General features: G+C 34.8%; 2 protein-coding genes across 15 annotated transcripts in view; both read right to left on the bottom strand.

Moving 5' to 3' along the window:
* Nucleotides 1–16,046, bottom strand: part of LOC125670446 (eyes absent homolog 1-like) — a 69,688-nt gene extending 53,642 nt beyond the window's left edge. For 2 of the 5 annotated variants that reach the window (XM_056161674.1, XM_056161679.1), the window contains exons 1-2: nt 15,922–16,035; nt 6,650–6,780 (exon numbers count right to left, since the gene is read on the bottom strand). In XM_056161674.1, the coding sequence (XP_056017649.1) occupies nt 6,650–6,697 (48 nt within the window). In that variant the 5' untranslated portion in view covers nt 6,698–6,780; nt 15,922–16,035. Of the gene's footprint in view, nt 1–6,649; nt 6,781–12,917; nt 13,066–15,921 lie in introns of those variants that run through there. The other 3 variants (XM_056161678.1, XM_048905623.2, XM_048905622.2) reach the window with 3 other exon arrangements.
* A 2,669-nt stretch (nt 16,047–18,715) lies between these two features.
* The window catches only part of LOC125670445 (regulator of G-protein signaling 22-like), a 69,413-nt gene continuing 63,060 nt past the window's right edge, over nt 18,716–25,068 (bottom strand). For 4 of the 10 annotated variants that reach the window (XM_056161648.1, XM_056161646.1, XM_056161642.1 and 1 more), the window contains 6 exons: nt 24,842–25,003; nt 22,786–22,908; nt 21,949–22,192; nt 21,514–21,628; nt 20,750–20,808; nt 18,716–19,632 (listed from right to left, as the gene is read on the bottom strand). In XM_056161648.1, the coding sequence (XP_056017623.1) occupies nt 19,469–19,632; nt 20,750–20,808; nt 21,514–21,628; nt 21,949–22,192; nt 22,786–22,908; nt 24,842–25,003 (867 nt within the window). In that variant the 3' untranslated portion in view covers nt 18,716–19,468. Of the gene's footprint in view, nt 19,633–20,749; nt 20,809–21,513; nt 21,629–21,948; nt 22,193–22,644; nt 22,909–23,474; nt 23,529–24,418; nt 24,440–24,841; nt 25,004–25,068 lie in introns of those variants that run through there. The other 6 variants (XM_056161643.1, XM_056161645.1, XM_056161644.1 and 3 more) reach the window with 6 other exon arrangements.

Here is a 25,068-nt window from a genome sequence, read left to right as displayed (position 1 = left end):
GAACAACTGTCTATTGTCATATCAATGACAATCAACATATACCATCAAACAATCAGGATGCATATGTCTAAAATGGCTAGAAAATCACATTATACCCGAATATGTCTTATAAATACCGTGTTTTCTTTGTCATTGGTCATTCAACAAGCATTCTGAGATTATTACATAAGCAATACATGTCCCCTACCGGTGCCCCCATTAATTGACAGATGTAATATTTAAACATTTAATGTTGTTTGACCTTGAACTGTGGCTTAAAACATTGGTACCAAGTCACCATGTTTACCAGTATTGAATGGGTTTGATGTTTCGTTGTTCATACAGTTGACACATGTAGTTTTTATCAGGGATAGTTTTATTGAGAAGTATATAACTATCAAATTCAATTCACAAACATGTAGTTTTTATCAGGGATAAAATAGTTTTATTGAGAAGTATATAACTATCAAATTCAATTCACAAACACGTAGCATATCTCCTGTATGTCACATCGTAAATCTGGGTTTGAAAACTCGGAACTCCGTTATCCGGTGACATACCTTTTGCCTACTTTCGATGCAGTTCATATCAAATATGGGTCACTGTTTTTACCCCAAAAAATATGAGGGGGAAATAACTGTACAAATGAAACACAAAACAAAACACCGATATAAAATTCATATTTGATTACCGTCAAGCGAAAACCACCCTTAAGTGCATTATGACGTTATCAAGAAATCAAGCGGTAAAGTCAACGTCACGTTTTTACGATATGACGGCATGACTTTCTGCAACGTTGTTTTTTCACTGATGTGTTAGGCGCTTCCTTGAGAAGTCATGGAACTGTCAGTATGCACTTTAAAACACACAAGTTTCATTTATCTGTTATATATACAATTATTATATATTATATCGGTTTAAGTGTTTAGTATTGATGTTAATTAGTGCTATGCATATACTGGATTTTCGTCGAGAATAATATGTTTACAGATATTTCCCTTTCTTCAGGAATTACATGTAAAATGACAGTCTATAGAAATGGAAATATTTCATCAGACATACTAAATTTATATGTGACATATATCGAACACACATTTTTTAAAAGTAACGTATGTCCCCCCCCCCCCCCCCCCCCCCCCCCCCCCCCCCCCCCCCCCCCCCTCTTATTTGACATATTAGATCGATATAATATGAGTTGCATGTATATAAAACAGCCAATCGATAAATGTGCTACCTGTTGGTTTACTTTATGTGGTTTGGGTTTTTTTTTGTTTTTTTATAAAGTTTTACAATATGTATACTATTCCTTGATTGTGAACGTATCTTACAATGCTGTAAATATGTACAAAAATAGCATTGAATCCTAAAAATAGCCGACAATATTTACCATTGGCCTATTTATAGGCCTAGCTGTACGTTTAGTAATAATTATGTAGCTCATCTTTTGTTTGCACGTAAAAAAAAAGGTATCAGAATTTTGATGATTGTATTTTGTCAACCTGGAATTGTGAAATATGTTTTGCAAATATTAATATATTTCCGAAATTAAAAAAAATCAACAGCAAACGTTTTACTTTAATTCTACCTGTAGATTTACCCTTTAACATCCCCCTCTCGGAAAATATGCTTGATAAATAAATTGAAAATATTTTTTAAAACCTGATGATCAATCAAATTTTTCTATTTCACTTATAACGTTTAAAAAATATTCTGTAAAATTTTTAGAATCGAAACAGTATCAACAATGAATATTTTCCCACAAGAAATCTTACTAATCAGAACGCAGGTGCGTGTTCTGTTAACAAAAACAGTGATGACAATGAATCAGACGATATTTCAACGATTTAGAGACCCGAGTACACATGTTTGTTGAAAATCAAATGTACGGCAATTTGTCTGATGACAGTGACAACGAGGGGGAAGGGACTGTCAAATTACCCCATGATCATTGCACAGATATGAAATTACAATCTTTAATTGAAAAGGGATGCGGGTGTGCGAAAAACTTCATTTTTTTTTAGGGGTGTTGTTCAATTCATATCTAATTTTGCCGAAGGGCATGGTCTGTCTCAGCCGGCAGCAATCAACAGGAATATCGGTGGCCACATACTTCTACCATGCAATGAAAGCAAATAGTCCCTGTACAGAATATACAAAGATGTTTGTATCGATAATGACAAGACAGCAGTAGGGCTAACGATGTTCAAGGGCATCTGGCAGAGTTGCTCTCCAAATATAAAATTATCTGCTCTGGACAAATATAATGCACATCTGAATGAAGTGAAAGTAGAACGACGGGTACCTTACAATAGATAAAATTCACAAACCATTAAAGTGTGGAAATATATTTTATAAAATGTATTAAAATACTGTATTACAGCAAGTGTGTTTAAAATCCGTTGTTGTAAATACTGTGGTATCTACCGATAATAAGAACTATGTTCTTTAAAGACTTATATTTTTAGTTAGTGAAATCCAAATGTCCTTTGAAATTAATTGATATTTTAATAACAGTTATATAACCAGTCTATCACTAATGCGAGAACTGAGGTAGCTGAGCAACTGGCCCGGTACAGGCAGCTTCGCCAATATCAACAGAGCTTAATTAACCATGTCCATTATACCTACGATTACTCGCAAGTTGTATCCATACCGCATCATGTTTGTCAAGTTGGACCCCTGTACTTTTACACCTAAAAAGATTCAGTTGTTTGGAGTTGCTATGGAGGGTGGCTATTATTTCTTTGTACTATGTTCCTAAATTTAGACAGTCTAATATTAATACCTTTGCATTTTCTAATGAAAAAAAAATGCTATTTAGAAAGAGGCTTTGTAATTCACGTAGGTATAAAGAAATGGGTCAAACTTCTAGTAGATGAGGATTTGACACCAGGGGAAAACGGAACACACGTCAAGGGCGCTATTGGCGTAATTTCCATGCTTCATTATTGTTTTGAGAATTTTGGACTGGGTGAAAAAGAATGCCACTTACACTGTGATAATGCTTCAGGTCAGAATCCAAATTAAACAATAAAAAATAGTAATGAAAAAATAACCACGATTGTATAGTTGCACATGTATTATGAGTCTTACAATTCTTAAAGAAGCATTCTAATTTTACTTTGAAGGAGAAAACAAAAAATATATTCATGTTGGCGTACTTACTTTGGAGAACGCTGAGTGGCAAGCACTCCCAAATACATTTGCACATGCAAGTTCCATACCAAGGTAAAAGCTTAGTGGACGCTGGTTTGCTTACATAAAGAAATATACAGAAGGTCAGAGGTTGATTCATTGGATCAGTTAGCATTCGTAGTCAGAAAAAGTGCGACATTTAACGAAGTGGCTGTATTCGGTGGTGCTGATGGAGAATGGCTGGATTGGAAAACATTTACATCCAACTATTTCATTTCCTTCAAGGATATTAGAAAATTCAGACAATTTGTTTTCCTAGGAGATAAGCCAGGTAAAATAAGCTAAAAGAACGTTGTGGTGGGTTTTTTTTCACATAAGAAATGGATTGTAAAAAGTCTTGTTTATTATGTTACCACATATCAATTGTTTTCGGCTGTTAAAATAAATTCTGAGAGTGGATACATTGTATGTAGGTGATATGTGTGTGTGTGTGGGGGGGGGGGGGGGGAGGGGGTGAGGGTAGGGTGGGGGGGGGATAGGGGTGTGGCGACTTTAATTCGCTGACTGGCCATCTCAACAACAACAAAAAAGCATACCTCAATCATACCCAAACAAGGTACTGGTCCATTTCTAAATTTTCTCTTTCTGAATTAAACTTTCATAAATGATTTACATTTCTCTGATATATTGTGCACATTGTTCTACAGGTATTGCTGTAGCTAAAGAAGTGCCAGATCGACTCACCCGGAACACAATTAAACTGCTGAAAGCAGGCGTGGATACATATGTAATCCAACATCCAAGAGTCATTCCGGCAGCTGGTTTAACCAGAGAGAGAATGCAATACTTGTTTAAATTTATTAACCCTTTTTTCAGGATCCCGTATAAGGACGTACAATGTAGTCGCCCCCTCACCCAACGCCCAGGAAGAATACAAGACTCTAAAAACTAGCCTATTTTGAATCTGTCATAATCTAAATAGTTCTTTGAATGTTGATATATGTATACCTATATATATCAGATGTTAAAAAAATGTAGACTCATGTATTTTGATTACATTTAAAACAGTCAAAAAACATAACGAAATACAACGTAAATTTCCAAAAAGCATGACGTCAAACAACTCGGTGTAAGTTTTTACGAAATTTGATGGGGATTTTTTATGTCATTATCATTGGATTGTAATGGAATGCTGCATATCAACAGAAGGAGGAGAAATTCCTCTTTCTAAAACATTTAAAAAGTGAAAAAGTTATATTTTTCACTTAAGGGTGGTTTTTGCTTGACGGTAATCATTTGCATTTAAATTACTTATAAATGACTTCGTAATACTACTGATAATTTCAAATACCGTATACACTCGCCTATAAATGAGATTTTTGGGAGTTAAAAATTGGTCCAAAACTCTACATCCGACTTATAGGCGAATCCTATAAAGATTAGCATTTCTCTGGACAGCGTAATATATAGTATTTTTCAAACAACTTCGTACTCCAACGATTACCGTGATTAACATTGACTGGACATATATTATTCATGTATTCTAGGATTATATACATAAAGTACAAGTATTTACACATTTTAATGATTTTATATTGATTGAAATTGATTTGTTGAGAAAATGAATATTAAATATCAGCGCATTTCACAAAAATATTATTTGAAACAGAGTTGAAAACGTTAGAGCATTGATTTGAAATTGTCAACTGATTCTTGAAAAAAAGTTATACCAACTTATAAGCGGGTGAAAGGCAAATCCCTCCAAAATAGCCTACAAAATATACAACCGACTTAAAGGCGAACCGACCTATAGGCGAGTATATACAGTAGGCCTACCCGTAATTTCGATTTCAGGAATGTGGTAAACTGAGTACTGCCGACTGATCCAACATCACTCACCATCACAGAAAAAATACTAGCATGATTAACAGATTTGATGTATATTTTCATTGATATGTTCCTTTTGCAAATTAATGAACTTGAAATGTTATATCAATAAAGTGGCTATTTACAAAATCAGCAACCAAGTTTTGTCGACTGCCTCCATTCAGATGTTTTATTTGAACAGGCTTTCCATTGGAACATGATCCTGATCCCGATGAACATAAAAATGTAACAATATAAAAATTAATTTCTTTCACACTTGTTCATTAAATGTTACAAAATTCGAACTTGATTTGTAATTTGCTACTCTGAAACTACACTGCAAGTTTTAAAAAAATCTTTGCAAGATTAATGCAAAAAGATTAATGCAAAAGTCTGGAAAACCAATGGGACAGACCGACAGTCAGACAGAGGGACGGACGGACGGACAGACGGAGAAGAAAGCTAAAGTTCACTTTGATTTTGCAAACCAGTTGGGGACTAATAATCCCAAGTGTGACGAACACTTGTGTAGTCATTATTTCTTTGAGACTGGACAAGAAATACACTGTGCAACAAAAACAATTTACTTTGTGCATCAATTACCTGCAAATAAACAACTGTAACTTGAAGTTTCCATGTCATTTTCAACACACAATGTAAGAAAATGTTGCTCATCAATTAAACGATGAATAAACATAATACCAGTTAAGAGATCAAAACAGCCCAACTCACCACTTAAAATCTATAGATAATGCTTATCTTTCACTTAAAATCTATAGATAATGCTTATCTTTCACTTAAAATCTATAGATAATGCTTATCTTTCACTTAAAATCTATAGATAATGCTTATCTTTCACTTGATTCAAGCATCAGAGAATGCCTCATTCTTCTCATCCCAAAATTAAAGTGTCTGTTTCATGTTTGCATGCAAATCCATGGTATTTCATATCTGCTGACCATACAGAAAACATTAATTCACTGAATTTTTGACCCTGTGAAAATAAGAATGTCTACAGTATACATACTGCTATATCTGAGGGTGAGAGACTTGTAGAGGTGCTAGAACTCTACATACTGCTATGTTTGAAGGTGAGGGACTTCTAGAGGCGCTAAAACTCTACATACTGCTATGTTTCAAGGTGAGGGACTTCTAGAGGCGCTAAAACTCTACATACTGCTATGTTTCAAGGTGAGGGACTTTTAGAGGCGCTAAAACTCTACATACTGCTATGTTTCAAGGTGAGGGACTTGTAGAGGCGCTAGAACTCTACATACTGCTGTGGCAAGGGACTTCTACATACTGCCATATTTGAAGGTGAGAGACGTTTTGAGGTTCTAGAACTCTACATATTGTTATCTCTGGAGGTGAGACCTTTTGAGGTGCTAGAACTCTACATACTGCTATGTTTGAAGGTGAGAGACTTGTAGAGGTTCTAGAACTTTACATATTGTTATACCCAAGGGTGAGAGACTTCTAGAAGAGCTAGAACTTTGCATAGTGTTATGTATGAGGATGAGGGACTTGCTAGAACTCTATTTATTACTATGTCTGAAGGTAAGAGACCTTTCAAGGTGCTAGAACTTTACATACTGCTATGTCTGAGGGCGAGGTGCTAGAACTTTACATACTGTTATGTCTGAGGGTGAGGTGCTAGAACTTTACATACTGCTATGTCTGAGGGTGAGGAACTTCTCTTGCCATCTCCCTTCATCATTTCTCACATTCTGGTCTCCAGTTCCACAATGCAGATCAGTGGTACTTTTAATGGCAACTGTTCTTCTGGTCTGTCCATTTACACTGCAACAATAGAACAAGCAGAATGAGATACAAACATAAAAACCTTCTCTATACATTAAGACAATATCTAACAGTTAGACATTTACATGTATTTTAGAAAGAGACAAAACTGACTGTTCAAAAGGAAAAGAAACCCATGTCGATTGCATATCAAAATAAATTGAACCAGATATTACTGTGATGGCCAGCATCACAAAAAGACCCTGCTTTGTGGCATTATTTGCAAAGTTCAAGGTCCATAACTCTTTCAAAAAATAGGTTAAGAAAGCCCAAACTAAAAATTTAATCTGTAACCCATTGATATAATTCAATAGCTGTAAAAAATAAAATTTGTAAAACTGTCAAATCAAATTTGCTTAAATTTAAAGTCTATAACTTTTTCTACAAGAGGCCCATGGGCCACATCACTCACCCGAGTCACTTTGAGATTGATTGCTTGTATCTTGTTTAACGTCCCTCTCGAGAATTTTTCATTCATATGTAGACATCACCAATACCGGTGAAGGGCTTCAAATTTAGGCCTATGCTCGGCCCTTACGGCCATTGAGCAGTGAGGGTTCTTTAGCGTGCCACACATTCTGTGACACGAGACATCCATTTCTAAGGTCATCTCCAAGGACCCATGACATTCACACCTGATGCCGAGCTTATGGTGATGGAACTGTCACTACCTGTTTTAATGACTTAGGTCTGTTGCTGTCGGGGTTCAAACCCTGACCTTCCTTATGCGGGGCGAACTTTCTACCTCTAGACCACTGTGGCGGTGTGGTTCTTGAGAAGATTTTTAAAGATTTTCCCTGTATATTCCCGGGGGCTATGATTTTAGCAAACTTGAATCTGCACTATGTGAGAAAGCTGGCATGTAAATTTTTAAATTTCCTGGCCCAGTGGTTCTTGAGAAAAAGATTTTCCCTGTATATTTGAATGTAAAATTTTGATCCCCTACTGTGGCCCCCACCCTTCCTTGGGGGGGGGGGGGGGGGGGGGGGGGCTTGATTTTAACAAACTTGAATCTGCACTGTCAGGAAGCTTCCAAGTAAATTCAACTTTTTCTGGCCCAGTGGTTCTTGATAAGATTTTTAAATGACCCCACCCTATTTTTGCATTTTCGTGATTATCTTCCCTTTGAAGGGGGCATGGCCCTTCATTTGAGCAAATTTGAATCCCCTTCACCTAAGGATGATTTGTATCAAGTTTGGTTGAAATTGACCCAGTGGTTCTGGAGAAGAAGATGAAAACGTTAAAAGTTTATGGACAGTCGGACAGACAACAGACAAAAGGTAATCAGAATAGCTCACCTGAGCTGAAAATCTCATTGACAGGTGAACTAACAAGAGGCCTAAGGGCCACATCGCTCACCTGAGTGACCTTGGCCCTGCCATTGTTCAGAAGTTGTGATTTTGAAAAGAATCTTTAATAAGTTTTATTCCCATGAAAATTTCTGACCCCATACTGTGGCCCAAACCTAGCCCCAAAGGATTATGACATAACTGAAAATGAATTCACTAAACATGGATGTGCCTATACACCAATATGACTAACATGACCTTCCTGTCCTTGTTAAGACAAAGGTCATAAGCCTGACAAGGTCATAGTGTGAAATAAAATATCATGCCATAAAAAATCAAAATATGAAAGCTCCATCTTACATAGTTCAGATTTTGATAAGGTCAGATTTTAAACAAGAGGTACTGTGAGCAATGCTCACTAAGAATACCCCCCGCTTACCCCAATCTCCCAAAGGGTGTTGGTAATAGGTATAAACTACCTCTTTTCTGAGTGTAAAAAACAAATGGCATGACAAACCGAACCATATTGCTACTTCGATGTCCAGTGCGCGTGACCTTTGACCTTTTGACCCCAAAATCGATAGGGAACATCTTCATCCCATGGGTAGTCCATATGTGTGATATGGTGACTGTAGGTGGAAAGGATAACGCTTTAGAGCCCGGAAACCACATTGCTACTTCGATGTCCAGTGCGCTTGACCTTTGACCTTTTGACCCCAAAATCAATAGGGAACATCTTCATCCCATGGGTAGTCCATATGTATGATATGGTGACTGTAGGTGGAAAGGATAATGCTTTAGAGCCCGGAAACCATATTGCTACTTTGATGTCCAGTGCGCATGACCTTTGACCTTTTGACCCCAAAATCAATAGGGAACATCTTCATCCCATGGGTAGTCCATATGTATGATATGGTGACTGTAGGTGGAAAGGATAACGCTTTAGAGCCCGGAAACCATATTGCTACTTCGATGTCCAGTGCGCTTGACCTTTGACCTTTTGACCCCAAAATCAATAGGGAACATCTTCATCCCATGGGTAGTCCATATGTATGATATGGTGACTGTAGGTGGAAAGGATAACGCTTTAGAGCCCGGAAACCATATTGCTACTTCGATGTCCAGTGCGCTTGACCTTTGACCTTTTGACCCCAAAATCAATAGGGAACATCTTCATCCCATGGGTAGTCCTTATGTATGATATGGTGACTGTAGGTGGAAAGGATAACGCTTTAGAGCCCGGAAACCATATTGCTACTTCGATGTCCAGTGCGCTTGACCTTTGACCTTTTGACCCCAAAATCAATAGGGAACATCTTCATCCCATGGGTAGTCCATATGTATGATATGGTGACGGTAGGTGGAAAGGATAATGCTTTAGAGTCCGGAAACCATTGCGTCTACAGACGGACGGACAGACGGACAACCCGATTCCAGATTCCAGTATACCCCCCCCCCCCCCCCACAACTTGTTGCGGAGGGTATAACAAGAGGCCCATGGGCTACATCGCTCACCTGAGTCAACTTAGTCTATATTTAAAAATTTTCAATACATATTCACCTGTAAAACTTTGATCCTTATTGTGGCCCCAACCTACCCTTGGAGGCCATGATTTTTACAAACTTGAATCTACACTATATCAGGAAGGTTTCATGTATATGTAATTTTTTCTGGCCCAGTGGTTCTTAAGAAGAAGGTTTTTAAAGATTTTCCATATATATTTGTATGCAAAACTTTGACCCCCTATTGTGGCACTACCCTACCCTAGGGGGCCGTGATTTTTACAAATTTGGATCTGCACTATGTCAGGAAACTTTTACGCAAATGTAAAATTCTCTGGCCAAATGGTTCTTGAGAAGAAGATTTTTAAAGATTTTCCCTATATATTTGTAAAACTTTCATCCCCTATTGTGGCCCCATCCTACCACCGGGGGGCCATGATTTTAACAAACCTGAATCTGTACTAAGTCAGGAAGCTTTATTGAATTTCAGCTCTTCTGGCCCAATGGTTCTTGAGAAGAAGATTTTTCAATGACCCCACCCTATTTTTGCATTTTTGTGACTATCTTCCCTACATTTGAACAAACTTGAATCCCCTTCACCCAAGAATGATTTGTACCAAGTTTGGTTGAAATTAGCCCAGTGGTTCTGGAGAAGATGTAGAAAATGTGAAAAGTTTACAGACAGACAGACCTCAGACAACAGGTGATTAGAGAAGCTCCCTTTGTTCACCTGAGCAGCAGTTCCTACCAACAAACAAGCTTGAGCAAAATTATCATTATACAAGCAGCTTGGTTCAGAAAAAAACTTTTCAAAAGTAACGACTAACAAGAGGCCCACAGGCCTTATCGGTCACCTGAGTGCTAGTGAAAAAGTATCACTATTTCCATGGACTATGAAATCCAGAAAAAAATTCCTGTTCTGAATATCTAAACTAAATTCTAATGTTCAGCAACAGTATAAAACAAGATGTGTTCTTAAAACTTCACTGCCCTCAAAAGAGCATACACTGATGAAAGGCTTTAAATAATAGGTGTATCAACATTAAAATATCTAAAGATATGACTAATTTGGACTCCTCCTAAAGTCATAACCCTGGGTTATGAAATTCACCATTTTTTGTACATCCTTTTCTGCTATTCCTAAGTATGCATTTAGATTTTATACAGTATCAGCAAACTTACACATAAATAGTAATACTATATACTAAGTTTGGCCCCACCCTGGGGTCAGAACCCTTACTCTGGGGATCATCAAATTTACGACTTTGGTAAAAGACTACCTACTCTATCCATTTAGTTTCAATTTAGTATCAATAGCACTAAAGATGTTATCTAAGTGTTTTACACATAAACACCAAGTTTGGCCCCGCCCTGGGGTCAGAACCCTACCCCGGAGATCATGAAATTTACAATTTTGGTAGAGGCTTTCCTGATCTACATCACTGTGCATTTAGTTTTTCTTACATATGTGCAGTTCTTGAGAAGAAGATATTTGAAAATTGGTCAATTTTGGACAGCTTTTGCCCTGCCTCTAAGGCCCCGGGAGTGCAGGAATCCTGAAATTTACAATTTATGTCCCCCTTGTCCCAAAGATGCTTCATACCAAATTTGAAAAGAATTGGTCAGGTAGTTATCAAGAAGTTAAAAATGTTCAATTGTTAACGCACCACGACAGAAGACAACCAATTGCTAAAAATGCTTGGGGTCTACCACCAATATGGTCTACCACCAATACCTAAGGGACAAAGCAACTCAAAAAAAGAGAGGTCTTGTCAAAAGGAGTATAGAGATAGATAGGACAAAAACAATATGCCCCAACCACTACCGACCTTAGTCACACTAGGAAAGTTTGAATTTTGTTACAATTTTGTGTGGTCCTGCTAATCTTGGAAAAATTTGTTTTAGTAATTTCCTGCATATTCCCATTTGAAACTTTGAGTTCCTATTGTGGCCCCTCTGGGGGCCCTGAACAGAACAAACTTGAATTTGCATTGCCTGGGAATGCTTGCATACTAATATGAATTATATGGTCCTGTTCTTTTATCAAAGATGATTCCCTATATATTCCTTTATATAAAAATTTAATTCCATATTGTAGCCCCATCCTATCCCCAAGGGTTATGATTTGAACAAAATTCAATCTGTACTACCTACGGATGCTTGCATATTTTAATTCCACTTTCATGTGATGTCATAAAAATTTTGCAAAAATTATTTAAATTCATGATAGGAACATAAATCTTGTTGGGGTCTTTTCTGATAGTCGTTGTAAAAAAAATCTCGTTAAACATAAAACACATTTCAAAAGTTTATATACATAAATAATCAATACGTTTCAAAATATTGAATCCAAGGGCAATAACCCTGTTCTCATTGATTTCTTTATCAATGATTCTGTTTATGTATATTTAGCATCTTAAAAAGTGTGATGACCTATATATCTTATTTGATAATTTTTTAGTTTTAAGTATAATTAATGGAAGTAAATACACTTTCCATACTTTTATGAGATAATAATGCAAGTATGGAATTACCTCAATATAAGTAGGCATGGCCCTGCTGTTACTAAAAAGATTTATCCTAGATGCATTCCCATGTAAAACTTTGATCCTCTATTGTGGCTCCACCCTACCCTCAGATACCACAATTTGAACAAACTTGAATCTGCACTACCTGGGAATGCCTGCATATTCATACAAGTAATTATGACCCTGTTGTTCTTGAGGAGAAGATATTTAAAAATTCCTATGATAAAACTTTGATAACCTATTGTGGCCCCATCCTATCACTGGTGGGGGAGGGGGCATGATTTGAACAAAATTGAATCTACATGATGTCAGGAAGCTTTCATGACAATTTAAACTTTTCTGGCACAATGGTTCTTGAGAAATGACCCCACCCTATTTTTGCCTTTTCTTGATTATCTCCCCTTTGGAGGGTTCATGTCCCTTTCTTTGAACAAACTTGAATCCCATTTACCCAAGGATGATTTGTGCCAAGTCAAGTTTGACTGAAATTGGTCAACCAGTGTTTCTGAAGAGAAAGATGAAAATGTGAAAAGTTTATGGTAATAACGACAACAGATGCTGGACAAATGTTATCAGAAAAGTTCACTTGAGCCTTTGGCTTGTTTATATTAACCATGATTTACCTTAAATTTGAAAATTTTAAGGGTTGTACACGCTGGTTGTGCCCCCCACCCACCCCCTTAAATCCGCCACTGATATCCATTTCCTTATGAATGCGTTACAGTTGTGAACAATGCATATATGAATCTTGATAAATATAAGATACAACCCTCACTTTTGATAAATACATGAGGATGTGAACTACACGCAAGCATACTTTTCATGAAGCACTGCCAGGGTGAAGCATCGCAGTTCATACTTTTCATGAAGCACTGCCAGGGTGAAGCATCGCAGTTCATACTTTTCATGAAGCACTGCCAGGGTGAAGCATCGCAGTTCATACTCTCATGTGTTTTCAAAAATGAAATTTATTAGTTTTCTGGGTTTTATTTTTCAATATAATTTGACTGACACTAACTTTCTTTATTTTAAATCTGTACACCAATAAAAAAAAAAAAAAAAACTTGCCTTAGCATAGATTCTAAAAAGAGATATGAAGTTACACTGAATGTGCTAGTTCATATTATATCAGTACTGCACACATAAAGATATGAAGTTACACTGAATGTGCTAGCTTATATTATATCAGTACTGCACACAAAAAGATATGAAGTTACACTGAATGTGCTAGCTCAATTATATCAGTACTGCACACACTGAATGTGCTAGCTCATATTATATCAGTACTGCACAAATTTTCCTATGTATACTTGGGTTTCTGTCTGGCTCATTTTATCATTTACATCATGTACTGGAGCATGGAATCTCACTTTTTTGTGACCCCAGATAAGTAATTGCATGTAAGTTGTTTTGAAACCAACCTCTGTTGTTAACCCAGAGTAAACCTTTCATGTGTAAAACAGTATATAACCAAACAGTTTACCAGAATAAAGAAAATTGTTTCATAACTTTTTCAAAATTTTGTTCTGATCATCTAAACCCAACAAGGCATAAATGCTCAGCTAAAAAAAAATTATGTCAGTTTATTTCTTAGAATTACAAGTTTAAAAATTTGACATTGTCAAGACCCTGAATGTGAGTGAGTTTGTATTTGTCTAAGTGAGCATATACAAATGTGTGAATCTCATTATGGCTGTGGTAAAGGGGAGATAGATTTCTTGGCATGCCATGCAGTAAGCTGATAGCGTCACTGGTATAGATTTACAGACTCCACCAGGTGAGGCACCAAGGGGTCAGGTTACAATGGTAAACAGAAAGTAATTGTATCCCTACACGAGTCACAAATCAATTAAAAAAAGAATAAAATACAATTTTAAAATCCACAATTTTACACAATGGAATATCTTGTTGCATGGGTCTTCACTTTCAAACTAAAGTTACTATTACCCCATATCATGTCTCCTAATTTATGAGCTTGCATTCAGTATGTATCATCAGCTTTTTCCTGTCTTGGCACTTTCCCTAACAGTAACTTTAAAAAATACATTTTAGCAACAGATTATACCAAGCTTCTAAATTAGAATGTCAACTTCATGCTACAATCCTTCTGTAGTCCGTACAGATAGAACAGAAAAAAATATGATTTTTAAACTTTTTTAAAATCCCGATTTCAAAGAATGCTTTATGTTAGCTTTGCTGGGGTTACCAAGTGTAGACCTGCCAAAGTCTCATAAAGCGTCCTGTTTTTCTTCAATGGGCATAATGGTATGTTTCATGAATTCCTATAATTAAATTTTTATTTTTTTTTAAATCACGTGCTCTAGACCTTTCATATAAAAGTTGGAGATTTCTCATTCAGATACTGTTATGTACTCAAGAACAATATGACAATGTTTACTTCAGGATTAGTGTGTAGAGTATAATAAATCAAGCCTGTAATTTGCTTTTCATTTTCCCTGAACAAATTTGCTTCATAGAATATATATCATTCACAGGCTATCCCAACAGTATGCCTCTATAATCTTTCAAGGATTGTCTTAATTTTTCCTGAACAATGTCTGCAAGCTGCAAAATTATCTACACATAAAAACTGTCAACACAACAGAAAATATATAGATTCTTAATGGTTTAGAATGTTAATCTTCACTAACAATACCAATTTAGGCTTAAATGAAATATTGTATATAATGGGGAAATGTTCAAAGTTTCTCTGTGTCAAGAGTAAAACCTAGTATTGCATACTTGTGCACTAGAAGTAAATTTTATGAAGACCCCTTTCACATTAAAAATAGGTCACCATGTACGCAAGTACCAGCACACATCTGCAAAATGACAATTAAACATGGATGAGGGTTATTGATTCCGCAATGACTAAAACATTATCAGTACCAACATGTATGATATATTCATAAATAATGTGTAAATTTGATTTTATTCATTAATTGAGCATATGGTGAATCAAGCTAAACATTACATTAACATCTTGTATCTTCAAATTTTTTTAATCAGTATGGTCTCTATAAGTCTGAAATATTTGACGTTTTCCCGACTTTTTAATGATATCGATATTTACTGTGCCAGTTTTCCTGGCGTCGTAAATATCAAAATCAGGAAAAAAAGCCAGGAAAACGTCAGATATTTCGGACTAGGTCTCTATAAATTCTAAGCAGTGGAGATACCATTAACATATTGATATAGATTTTAATTTTGTCATGTGTTAAAACTTTTAAATATGAGATCAGAACTTTATTTTGTTGATGCTCCTATTGTCCTACATACAGTCTGACGTGTATTCTAATCTAAAATTGCTGAACATCAGTAAAAACAGAGACATGTCTCTGGTCAGAACAATATTGGCCTAGTCCGTTGGGGAGCAGTGTGCTCCTCCCTTTCCATCCCTTTTTGGAATTTGATTTTTTTTTTAATGACATCTAGAGAAAATCTGTGAAAGTTCTTATATTTTGCGCCCCTTCTTACTTTTTGCTGCCCCATCAGAAATATTGCTTCCTACATGCGTGTGTACTAGGCCTACACATCATGTAGTTACATTGGCCGTTTCGAATTTGCTTCCTTCTGATTTGACAAATGTAATGAAAACGTTCTGCATAATTTCCCTAAAGATTTGTAAACTACAAATACCCCTGTGCTTGGTGTAAATTCAAACCAATAATATGTTTCGCGCGAAATTCCGTATCCCAACATCAGCAACAATCACGGGGGATTTAAATATGACAACAAATCGATGTAAACACACGTGCTGTCTCTCTATTGTGTCAACAACGTTGATGATGGCGATTTTTACGAAACAATCATTAACTTACTGTAAACTGTTTTAATCCCGGCAGCATGCATCGTCGTGCACTCACAACACATGCAACTTGTTGACAGATAACCGATCGTAGTTCCTCGTATTCGCCATTCAGCTTAGAATCCTGGGTAAATCTTCGGAGAGGCACCAGAAGGGTGCGACGTTAAAAACGCAGTGTTACTGCCCAAAATGCAGTGTGTGTGTGTGTGTGGTGGTGGGGGGGTGTATTTTTTATTTTTCTTCAAGTTAGACAAATACAGAGTAATTAAAATAAAGAGGTTAATATATTTACCTGAGATTTATAGAATATAGTATTAGAAGAGACACACATATTGAAAACCTCATGAAAGTCTTAGAATTTCAATTCAAGGATTATAGTCAATATAAATTTAAGAAAATTGTAAAGAAACTACTCTGTGATAAATGCCCTGAAACCTGGTACAATAATCGTAATAAATTGACTGATGGAAAACTATGCACATATTTTAAATACAAGGATGAGCACTTTGGTTTTGAAAAATATCTTTAAAAAATTTTAAAAAAATTTGATGTAATAGAAGATGTATTTGTAAATTACGAATATCTGCTCATAAATTGCAATGATTGAAGCATGTAGATATTCTGGAATCGCTAGGAATGAACGAATCTGTAGGCCAAACAATCTCAACTCTGGTTCATTAGGAGATTAATTATAAGATAAATTTTTTTTTAATTAAATGTGAAAGCTTGTTGAAAGAAAATCTTTATGTGATGTCATAGAAAAAACAGTACAGAATTTTATATAATTTGACACTAATTTAAACTAATAATATGTGTAATAGAGCCAAAACTGGGCAAAAATATTATTTTCGACATAATACAGAAACGAAAACTGACAAAGGAAGGAGTCTGATATGAATTGAACCATTGTGTACATTATCGGTTGTTTAGATGTGAAAACCAACAAGGCCAGTAAGTTATAGACAGTGTCTTTGTCTAGTTTATTTGCTAATTAGGTATACATGTACATGCCCCTCACCTTAATTGACTAAGTACCCATATGAAGATATCTTCAATTATTGGAAGATAATATATTCAATTACTGTGTGCAATAATTGAATTGATGTGCACATCAACTCAATTATTGCTCTCAATTCAATTGATGAGAAATTAAATTAATTCAATTAATATGAGCAATAATTCATTTGATGTGTGCATTAATTGATGAGAGCAATAATTGATTTGATGCGCACACCTATTAAATTATTGTTTTCATCAATGTGGTGGAATTATTGCTCACAAAATTGCATTTGGAGCTCAGGAAATGATTTGATCGATCTCTTTAATTCAATTGAAGATATCTTTATTTTATATAGGGAATTAATGTGCACATCAATTCTTTTAAAGAGAGCAACAATTCAATACGCATTTTCCGAGATATCAGCTCTTTTGTGCAGTATTCTGTTGAACGCGTGGGTTGGTATAAGATATACGTATTCATATAGTAAAGACTAGCAATGCTAATAAGGATAAAAGTTAAGAAAACGTAAATGTTGTTTAAATTATATCAGTTGTTAGTATACCTCAAACTGACCATATCAAGAATAATCTGTTTGAAAAAGGGCATATAAATTAAATATGAAATTATTATCAATTTCTTCTTCTACACAAGTGATACCTTTATTCAAAGAAAGAAGGTGATTATCGATTTTTGTTTGAGCTATTTAATTATCAAATACTCATAAACTAACTAAATTTTCGTGTCCCTGCAGTTCGGTTGGTTGTATGGCATCTGGTAATCATCCTTCAGGCAATATATGAACGCAGCAATAAACATTTGTACCCACCGTGTGAATATGAAAACATACTTAATGTTTGCATCTCATCATGCGCAAGAGTTCAACTATTGGGCAACTCGGAAATTGGGTATTAATGAGATTATTAATTCAAATGTGGATATGATGAAGATATCTCCAATTATATAGTTGCTCTCTCTAAAACGAGTATTGTGCAGCAATACGCCAGTTTCGAGATACGAACTCTTCTGTATAGGAGGTGCATTTAGTGGAACTTTGAATGCCTAAGTGGGACAGAGTGGATATGCAGCCAACGAGGAAGACGATGAAATGTATTAAAAGCGGCTTCTCTTTAAATATGTAAATGTGGGAAATACTAAATACCATCGAAAGAAATGTTTTACCGAAGAGGAAACATACAAACAATGTCATATTTGCAAGAAATATCTTGGATATGGTACTTATGACCAGCGAAATAACGTGATAGGATAAGAATTCTATGTATTTAATTACTCCCTAAATACTTATCACTTAGTTTGTGTACCAGTCGAATTCAGGTTATCAAACAGCGTATGAGAAACTTACTGAGTACATTCACTTACGCTGTGATGAATATCTGTCCCACTCCCGCGAGTAAACAAATTCTTTCGCGCCTTACTATGTACGAGAGTTCTCCAAAGGGAAATAACTCGGACGTATCTCGAAACCGGCGTATTGAATTAATGACATCATTAATTGAATTCAAGAGAGCAATAATTCAATTATTGTGCATCAATTCCTAAATTCATTTGAAGACAGCAACAATTCAATTATGCATGTAGCACTCATCGATTTAGCAGAATAATTAATGCATGCAATAATTCAAAATTGAAGATATCATTAATTATTTAAAGAGATCTTAAATGGAATTGTTGCGTGCATCAAATGAATTGATGACATCTTCAAATAATTAAAGATATCTTCAATTATTTGAGTTTATGATAATTTAGCACTCCATATCATACTCATAACAGTCAATAAATATAACGATGCTTAAGTTTTATCTACATTTATTTCATCATAATAATATCTTAACAAATAGTAATACTAATACATTTCAAAATAATCAAATAAAACTACTGACATAAGATACTTTATATCACAGGTTCAGCTTGGACGAAGACATAACACCACTTAGACTATTATGCTCTCAATTAAGTGATAACAATTGAAGCACAAACAAATCAATGTTACTATGGAATTATCAAGAATTTGATCAATGAAAAGTTTGACCATGTCAGCCTTAGCAGGAAAAAGTATTGTGATACATGTAATAAAATCTTAGAAGAGATAAGAAAATGTGCAACATGCACTCGTTATCAGACAAGACTTCCTTTTTCAGTTTCAATCTTACAATTTTACTCAATATCATCTTTTCTACTGTGTTTAAAATTTAAAAAAAAAAAAATATGGTGCTCGCCTACATCAAATGTCAATCAGACGTCAACCAATGTTCATCTTTCTTGATCTATTGATGATGTGCATAAATTACTTGTATATTTTAGCAACTACAAAATTCTTTACATTTTCATTTTCAAACAAAAAATATTATTAATATGAAGGTGTGTTATTCCTCATAAATAACATTTTAAGACTTTCCAATTTAAGTCCATTGGAATATATTATTTAATAATCATATTGAAATTCTGTCCATATTAGAACAATAAAAATCTAGTAGCTGTGTTGTTTTCATCATTTTGTTGTAGTTTACAAGGTCTTAAGTTCCAAGTTGACTTTTTTGACCTTTCATTCTTTTACAGCCATCATTGGTTCTGTTTTGACTTTGACTCTCTTATGCTGAGACTTGATAGGTTCTTCTTCTCCTTCTTCTTCTAATGGGGTCATTTTGGAGAAGCCCACTGACCCTTTTGATGAAGTTTGACTTTCCTTTCCTCTCTTCTTCAAAGCACCTATAAAGATCAGAATGATTTATTTTGCAATTGAGTTATATATCTGTTTAATTTAAAAATTCAGGAAAACGAGTATTGCAAACTCCCATAGTTCAGTTTAAACAAAATAACCTTTGAATTCATTTACAGTTACATTAGAGGGCATTAGCAAAAGTACTATATATCTGTAGTTTGCTATAACCATTTTGGCACACCATGTTTCCGCAAATTGATATTACGTTTCTGCAAACAAAAATTACGATTCCGCAATTTTTGTTTTAGTATTCTGCACAAATACGGCATTATGATTCCACAAATATCTTACCTGGATTACAGGTAAATAAAAAGCATTCTTACCAGGATTACATGTAAAAACATAGCATTTCTATGACGTATTCATTTTAAAATTCTGACAATACAACATACAGCAATGCTTAAAATACTAGCATTTATTCTACATAAAATGTTATAAACTGTATCGGTCTGATTAAAACCAGACTTCAATCTCACCCCTCACCCCTTTTTTTTTCTTCAACATGCGAACACAGAAAAAAGGGAGAGCGAGATTGAAAGTCTGGTTATAATCAGAATGAAACTGTATACATGTATGTAGAAATTTGGTGCCAGAACATCTTACATGTTTGTTCGGGAACCAAATTTGTACCCAACAGCCCTTACAAATCAATTTGGGAAACTTTGTGTTTTGTATATTTCGCATATTCTGTACACAAAAATTCAAGTTTTTCTTTGTCACTTTTACGTGTTCTTGCGGGTGCTATCGGAGATATATATGATTTTGATGTAATTTGGTATGCAACACATCTGTGAATACAAATATATTTGGGTGTGGGGAATAGAATTGAGCATTGAAATGAGCATGAAAAAACTCTGGCCCATTTGTAATGTACTTTCCCCCAATATCTGGAGTTGCTGTCCTTTGTGGTGGATTTTAGATTCTGCAGACACACAAGATCTTATAATCACATGAGTTGAACTTATCACCAAAGGTAAATTGCAGAAATATAATGATTGGGTACAATACAATTGTAATTTGCGAAACATAACAACACTTTTTGTGAAAAAGTAAAAATAAAAATTTTCTACATTTACAGAAAAGTAATAACACCCATGTATTTACCTTTAATAGGAGCTTCAGGTTTAGCTGGTTCCTCTGCAAAGCCAACCCTTCCTGGTTTTCTGAAAGTTAAAGTTTTCAAATTCTAATTATTTTATTTTTAAATGAAGGTTATTGTTTTAATAATTTAGAAAGATGACATGTCTATATATTACAAACATTCAATACCATACTCTTTGAAATCCTTTAAATTTAAAAAAAAGATCAAGAAAGTAATAATTTTGGGATACATTGTTTCAATGAAAATAATTTTATTTTTGTATTAATCCAGTTGAAGAGTACATGTAGTTGTATTCATAGTAAGTTGTACATGTACAATCACTTAGTTTTATTAGATATATCAATTTTTTGAGGTTTCTGAAGTCTCTGTTAAGAAGTTTGGAATGTTTCTGAAGCATTTTAATTTGATTATGATTTTGCATTTAAAGACTTATTATTATTTACTATGGTTCAATTTCTCTTCTTTGAAAAGGATTTAAATTTATAAGTTAGCCCCCCCCCCCCCCCCCCCCCCCCCCCTTACACAACTATCATTAATATAAAAAAAAAAAAAATTATTCTAATGCTACTGCAGAAAAAATTCCATGATTTTTACAATAATTACAAATCTAAAATACATAGAAAAAAAATCTTGAATTTACATTATTTATACAACTATCATAGATAAAATATTCATAATTTCAAAATAATTGCAAAACTATCATGGAATAAAAATCCTTGAATTTAGAATAATCACAAAACTATCATAGATTAAAAACAGATCCTACCTTTTGTCCGTCTGGGTTTGTTCGGTCTTCATTTCTCTTTTGGGGATGGTAGACGAAGACGGCACTGTCACTGCATTAGACTCTTTCTCGGCTGATTCACTTCCATGGACTGATCCTAAAAATCACAAAATTATAATGTATGTGGTTATGCTGACCATTCTGGGCATATACTTTTTCACATACATGTACATATGTACAGTACTGTGAATTAACGTACATAATACATTGAGATCATTATGAATTTTGAACCAGGTATCAATTAGGCATAGTTAACAGTTGAAACAATGGGATTGAACAGAAAAAATATTCTTGTGTGATGAACCAAGCTCAGGAATATGTAGTCATACAATGAACACATAAATAAGATCCAATTTCTAAACAATTATAATTTTCAAATTGTGGATAATTCATGCATTTACAACCTGGTATTCTTACCTGAATCAGACATAAGTGAACTAAAGGTGCTTTCATCTGTGTTATTTAGAATATCCTCTTTGTGTAAGGCTGCCATATAACTAGAGTAAGACCATGAAATTTTGTCTTTAGTGTCTCCGTGCCCAGCCTCTTCCTCATCCTCCTGGCTGGGGGCCCTGTGCATGGCAAAGGGGTCGTGAAACTGATCATCCTCATCCTCATCTCCCAGTGGGGGCAAGCCTTCAGCTGCTCGCCTCTCTGCCTCCTTTAAATTTTATAATAATTTTCTTTCAAAGCAAGTCAACAAAATCATCTTAAATCATGGGAAAATTTTGTATTAAAAAAGAATTATTATTAAAGTACTTTTTTTCCTGTTACTCTTTTCTAAATATCTTAACAATTTACGGAGAAGAATTGTACAAATTAATCTTTGCATATGAAATTAATAGAGATGACTCAGACCTAGTCTGTCATAAATGACAATGTTAGACTTTACAAATATTGACACATTTTTAAGATGCTTAGCTTGTAAATATGTTATTTCATAAAACTCCACACCACAATTATTTGAAACAATTCCACACCATACACCATGTAAATATAACCCAAATCCATACCAAACACATACAAGGTGTCTATAAACCCCATATGCATAAACATCACAGTGCATGCTAAAATTCACCCATGTCCCAGCTCAAGCAAACACCCTATCCTTACAAAATTTCTGTACCGGGCCCAATAATTGGACTAATTTCCGTGCTACACTGCCCCTAGAGTGAGGGGAAAGTCCCGTCTTAGTGTCAAAGTGAGCCTTCATTTCCAATGTGATCACACCCCTGTCCTCACACCCAGACTTACTATCCTCTGGTGTTTGTGGGTGGACGGACCTGTAGAATGCCAACCCCTGATTGGAATGCCAGGTATTAAGGGTGAAGATTTGGGGGAGGGTTTGGAAGGAACCAAGGAGTTGGATACACCACTCTATAACAGTGAACACACTAGATTTCTGAGACTCCAGATCCAAAAGATTTATAAACTTGTGGCACATTTCCAGGCCCAATGTAATGAAAAAGATTACAAAGTCTGATACAAATTTTAGAGCATGATTGCAAGTGGGCCATTGTGCAAGGGCATTCTATAGACTATTTGATGCATAACTGTGGAGGCATGACAGCAAATGGGAACAACATGATATTCCTACATTGACTAACCATTCAATAGGTGTCTTTAAATGTTTAAATGTTCAAGCACTGTCAAAGATTTGTAAACAATTACATATAATTGCCCAACTACTTCAAAAAGATTCACATGTTGGAGGGGTATGATTATGTAACATGCAGCTCTTTCCAATTATTCAGGATTAATACATTTACTGAAAGCTTCAAACACATTTGAATTTTTTAAGTTCCTACTCAATCTAAACATCAAACAATATTAAGATATACAGGTAGAATATTTGTTAAATTTTTAGCAACCATTCAAATTTGATAAAGCTAATGCACTGTATTGTAATATATAATTCATTACAGCATGCACTGATCACTTACATATTTACGATTGAATGGTGTATACCATTTTTTGTCTACACCATGAATCATTGGCTGAAAGAAAAATCATGGGTTTTCCCCTATCAATTAAACATTTCTATCAGTGCTATGGACTTTAGTTCAAAATAAGGATATTTCTGTAAATTTCTTTAACCCTTTTCCACAAATATTTACATGTACTATTACAGCTGATCCAATATGATACCCACTTTCTGTATGCAATATACAGGTTAGAGTAGGTAATATACAGGTAGCTGCGTATATAGATCTATACACAATAAACTTTGTTCAGATATTTGATGACAATTTTTAGTACTTTTCATGTCATGAATTGCACGTAAACACAAATAGCACGGAGTATCACGCTGAAATGAATAAGAACCAGCTGGCAATTGTTGTTGATTGGATATATTGTATAAGTAACAAATGAATAGCTAAAGGAAAAAGTCAAAAAATGGATCATCAAAAAATAATAAAAATAATAACAATAAATGATAGATTTAATCATGATACCTAACCTTTGTGGACTTGGTGAGACTTTACATGTGAAATAGGGCAAAATTATTTACACAAATGTTCTAATACAGTGAACAGTGTCTAATTCTGCTAGGTACCAGAGAGATCTTTGGATTAGACAATGTCGAGTTGCAGAGTAGTTTTTACAACAGTATTCAAAGTCCGATGCCAAAATATATGTATAGTTTATAATGCATTTGGATTGCACATCATCAGAATAAGACAAACTTTACTGGAAGTTTGCAGAAATGTCTGCATCAATTCATCAAATTGGGAGGATATTCTAAATCTTGATCTACAGAGAAGTCTACAATGGTTGTAAAATCAGGTATAAATTATAAAATTAATAAAAACACTTTGTAATTAAAGAAGTGCCATGTGCCTGATTGAGAAATCACAAGTTGGAATTATTGTAAACATTCACTTACGGCCTGCGTCTTTGGTGATATCTTCAAGAGTGGATGCATTAAATTTAAAGTACAAACAATGAGTTCTGTATGACATCCTCCAAAATAAAAAAAAAAATCCACCAAAAACTCAGGGTGTGTATCAATAAAGTATATACAGGAGTGGAGAATTAATAACAAAGATCAGTAGTGATCATGGACATTCATAGTGCCAGTTATTTTTTGTTACCATTTTGTTTTCTTTGTCCTACATTGCATATACAAAAACCATGACAATGTTACAACATACATTTATGAGGGTTACCAAACAACATTATATGCTTGTGGCATTCAGATTCAACTTTGTCTTATTTTTTCCTCATTAAAATTTTTTATGCATTATTTAAATTCAATGTTCATTTAACAGGGGGGGGGAGGTATTTTCCAGTCCCTTTTGGCCCTCACCTTCAGAGCTTTCTCCTCTATTTCTCTCAGCTTCTGTCTCTCTTTGACTTTAGCATATCTCCTTCTTCTTTCTATGGTTGGCAGGACTTTCTCATCAGCAAGATTACTCCTGAAGTTGATAAAATCATTCCAGTGCTGGTAGAGGTATCGGAAGACAATCAGCTAGAAATCAAAGTACATTGTACAATGTTTGCATAACTGTACCATGTCAAAAAGTTTAAACCAGA

The sequence above is a fragment of the Ostrea edulis genome, chromosome 4 (genome assembly GCF_947568905.1).
Source record: "Ostrea edulis chromosome 4, xbOstEdul1.1, whole genome shotgun sequence".
In the NCBI taxonomy this organism is placed as follows: domain Eukaryota; kingdom Metazoa; phylum Mollusca; class Bivalvia; order Ostreida; family Ostreidae; genus Ostrea; species Ostrea edulis.
This window is presented reverse-complemented; position numbering and strand designations above follow the sequence as displayed.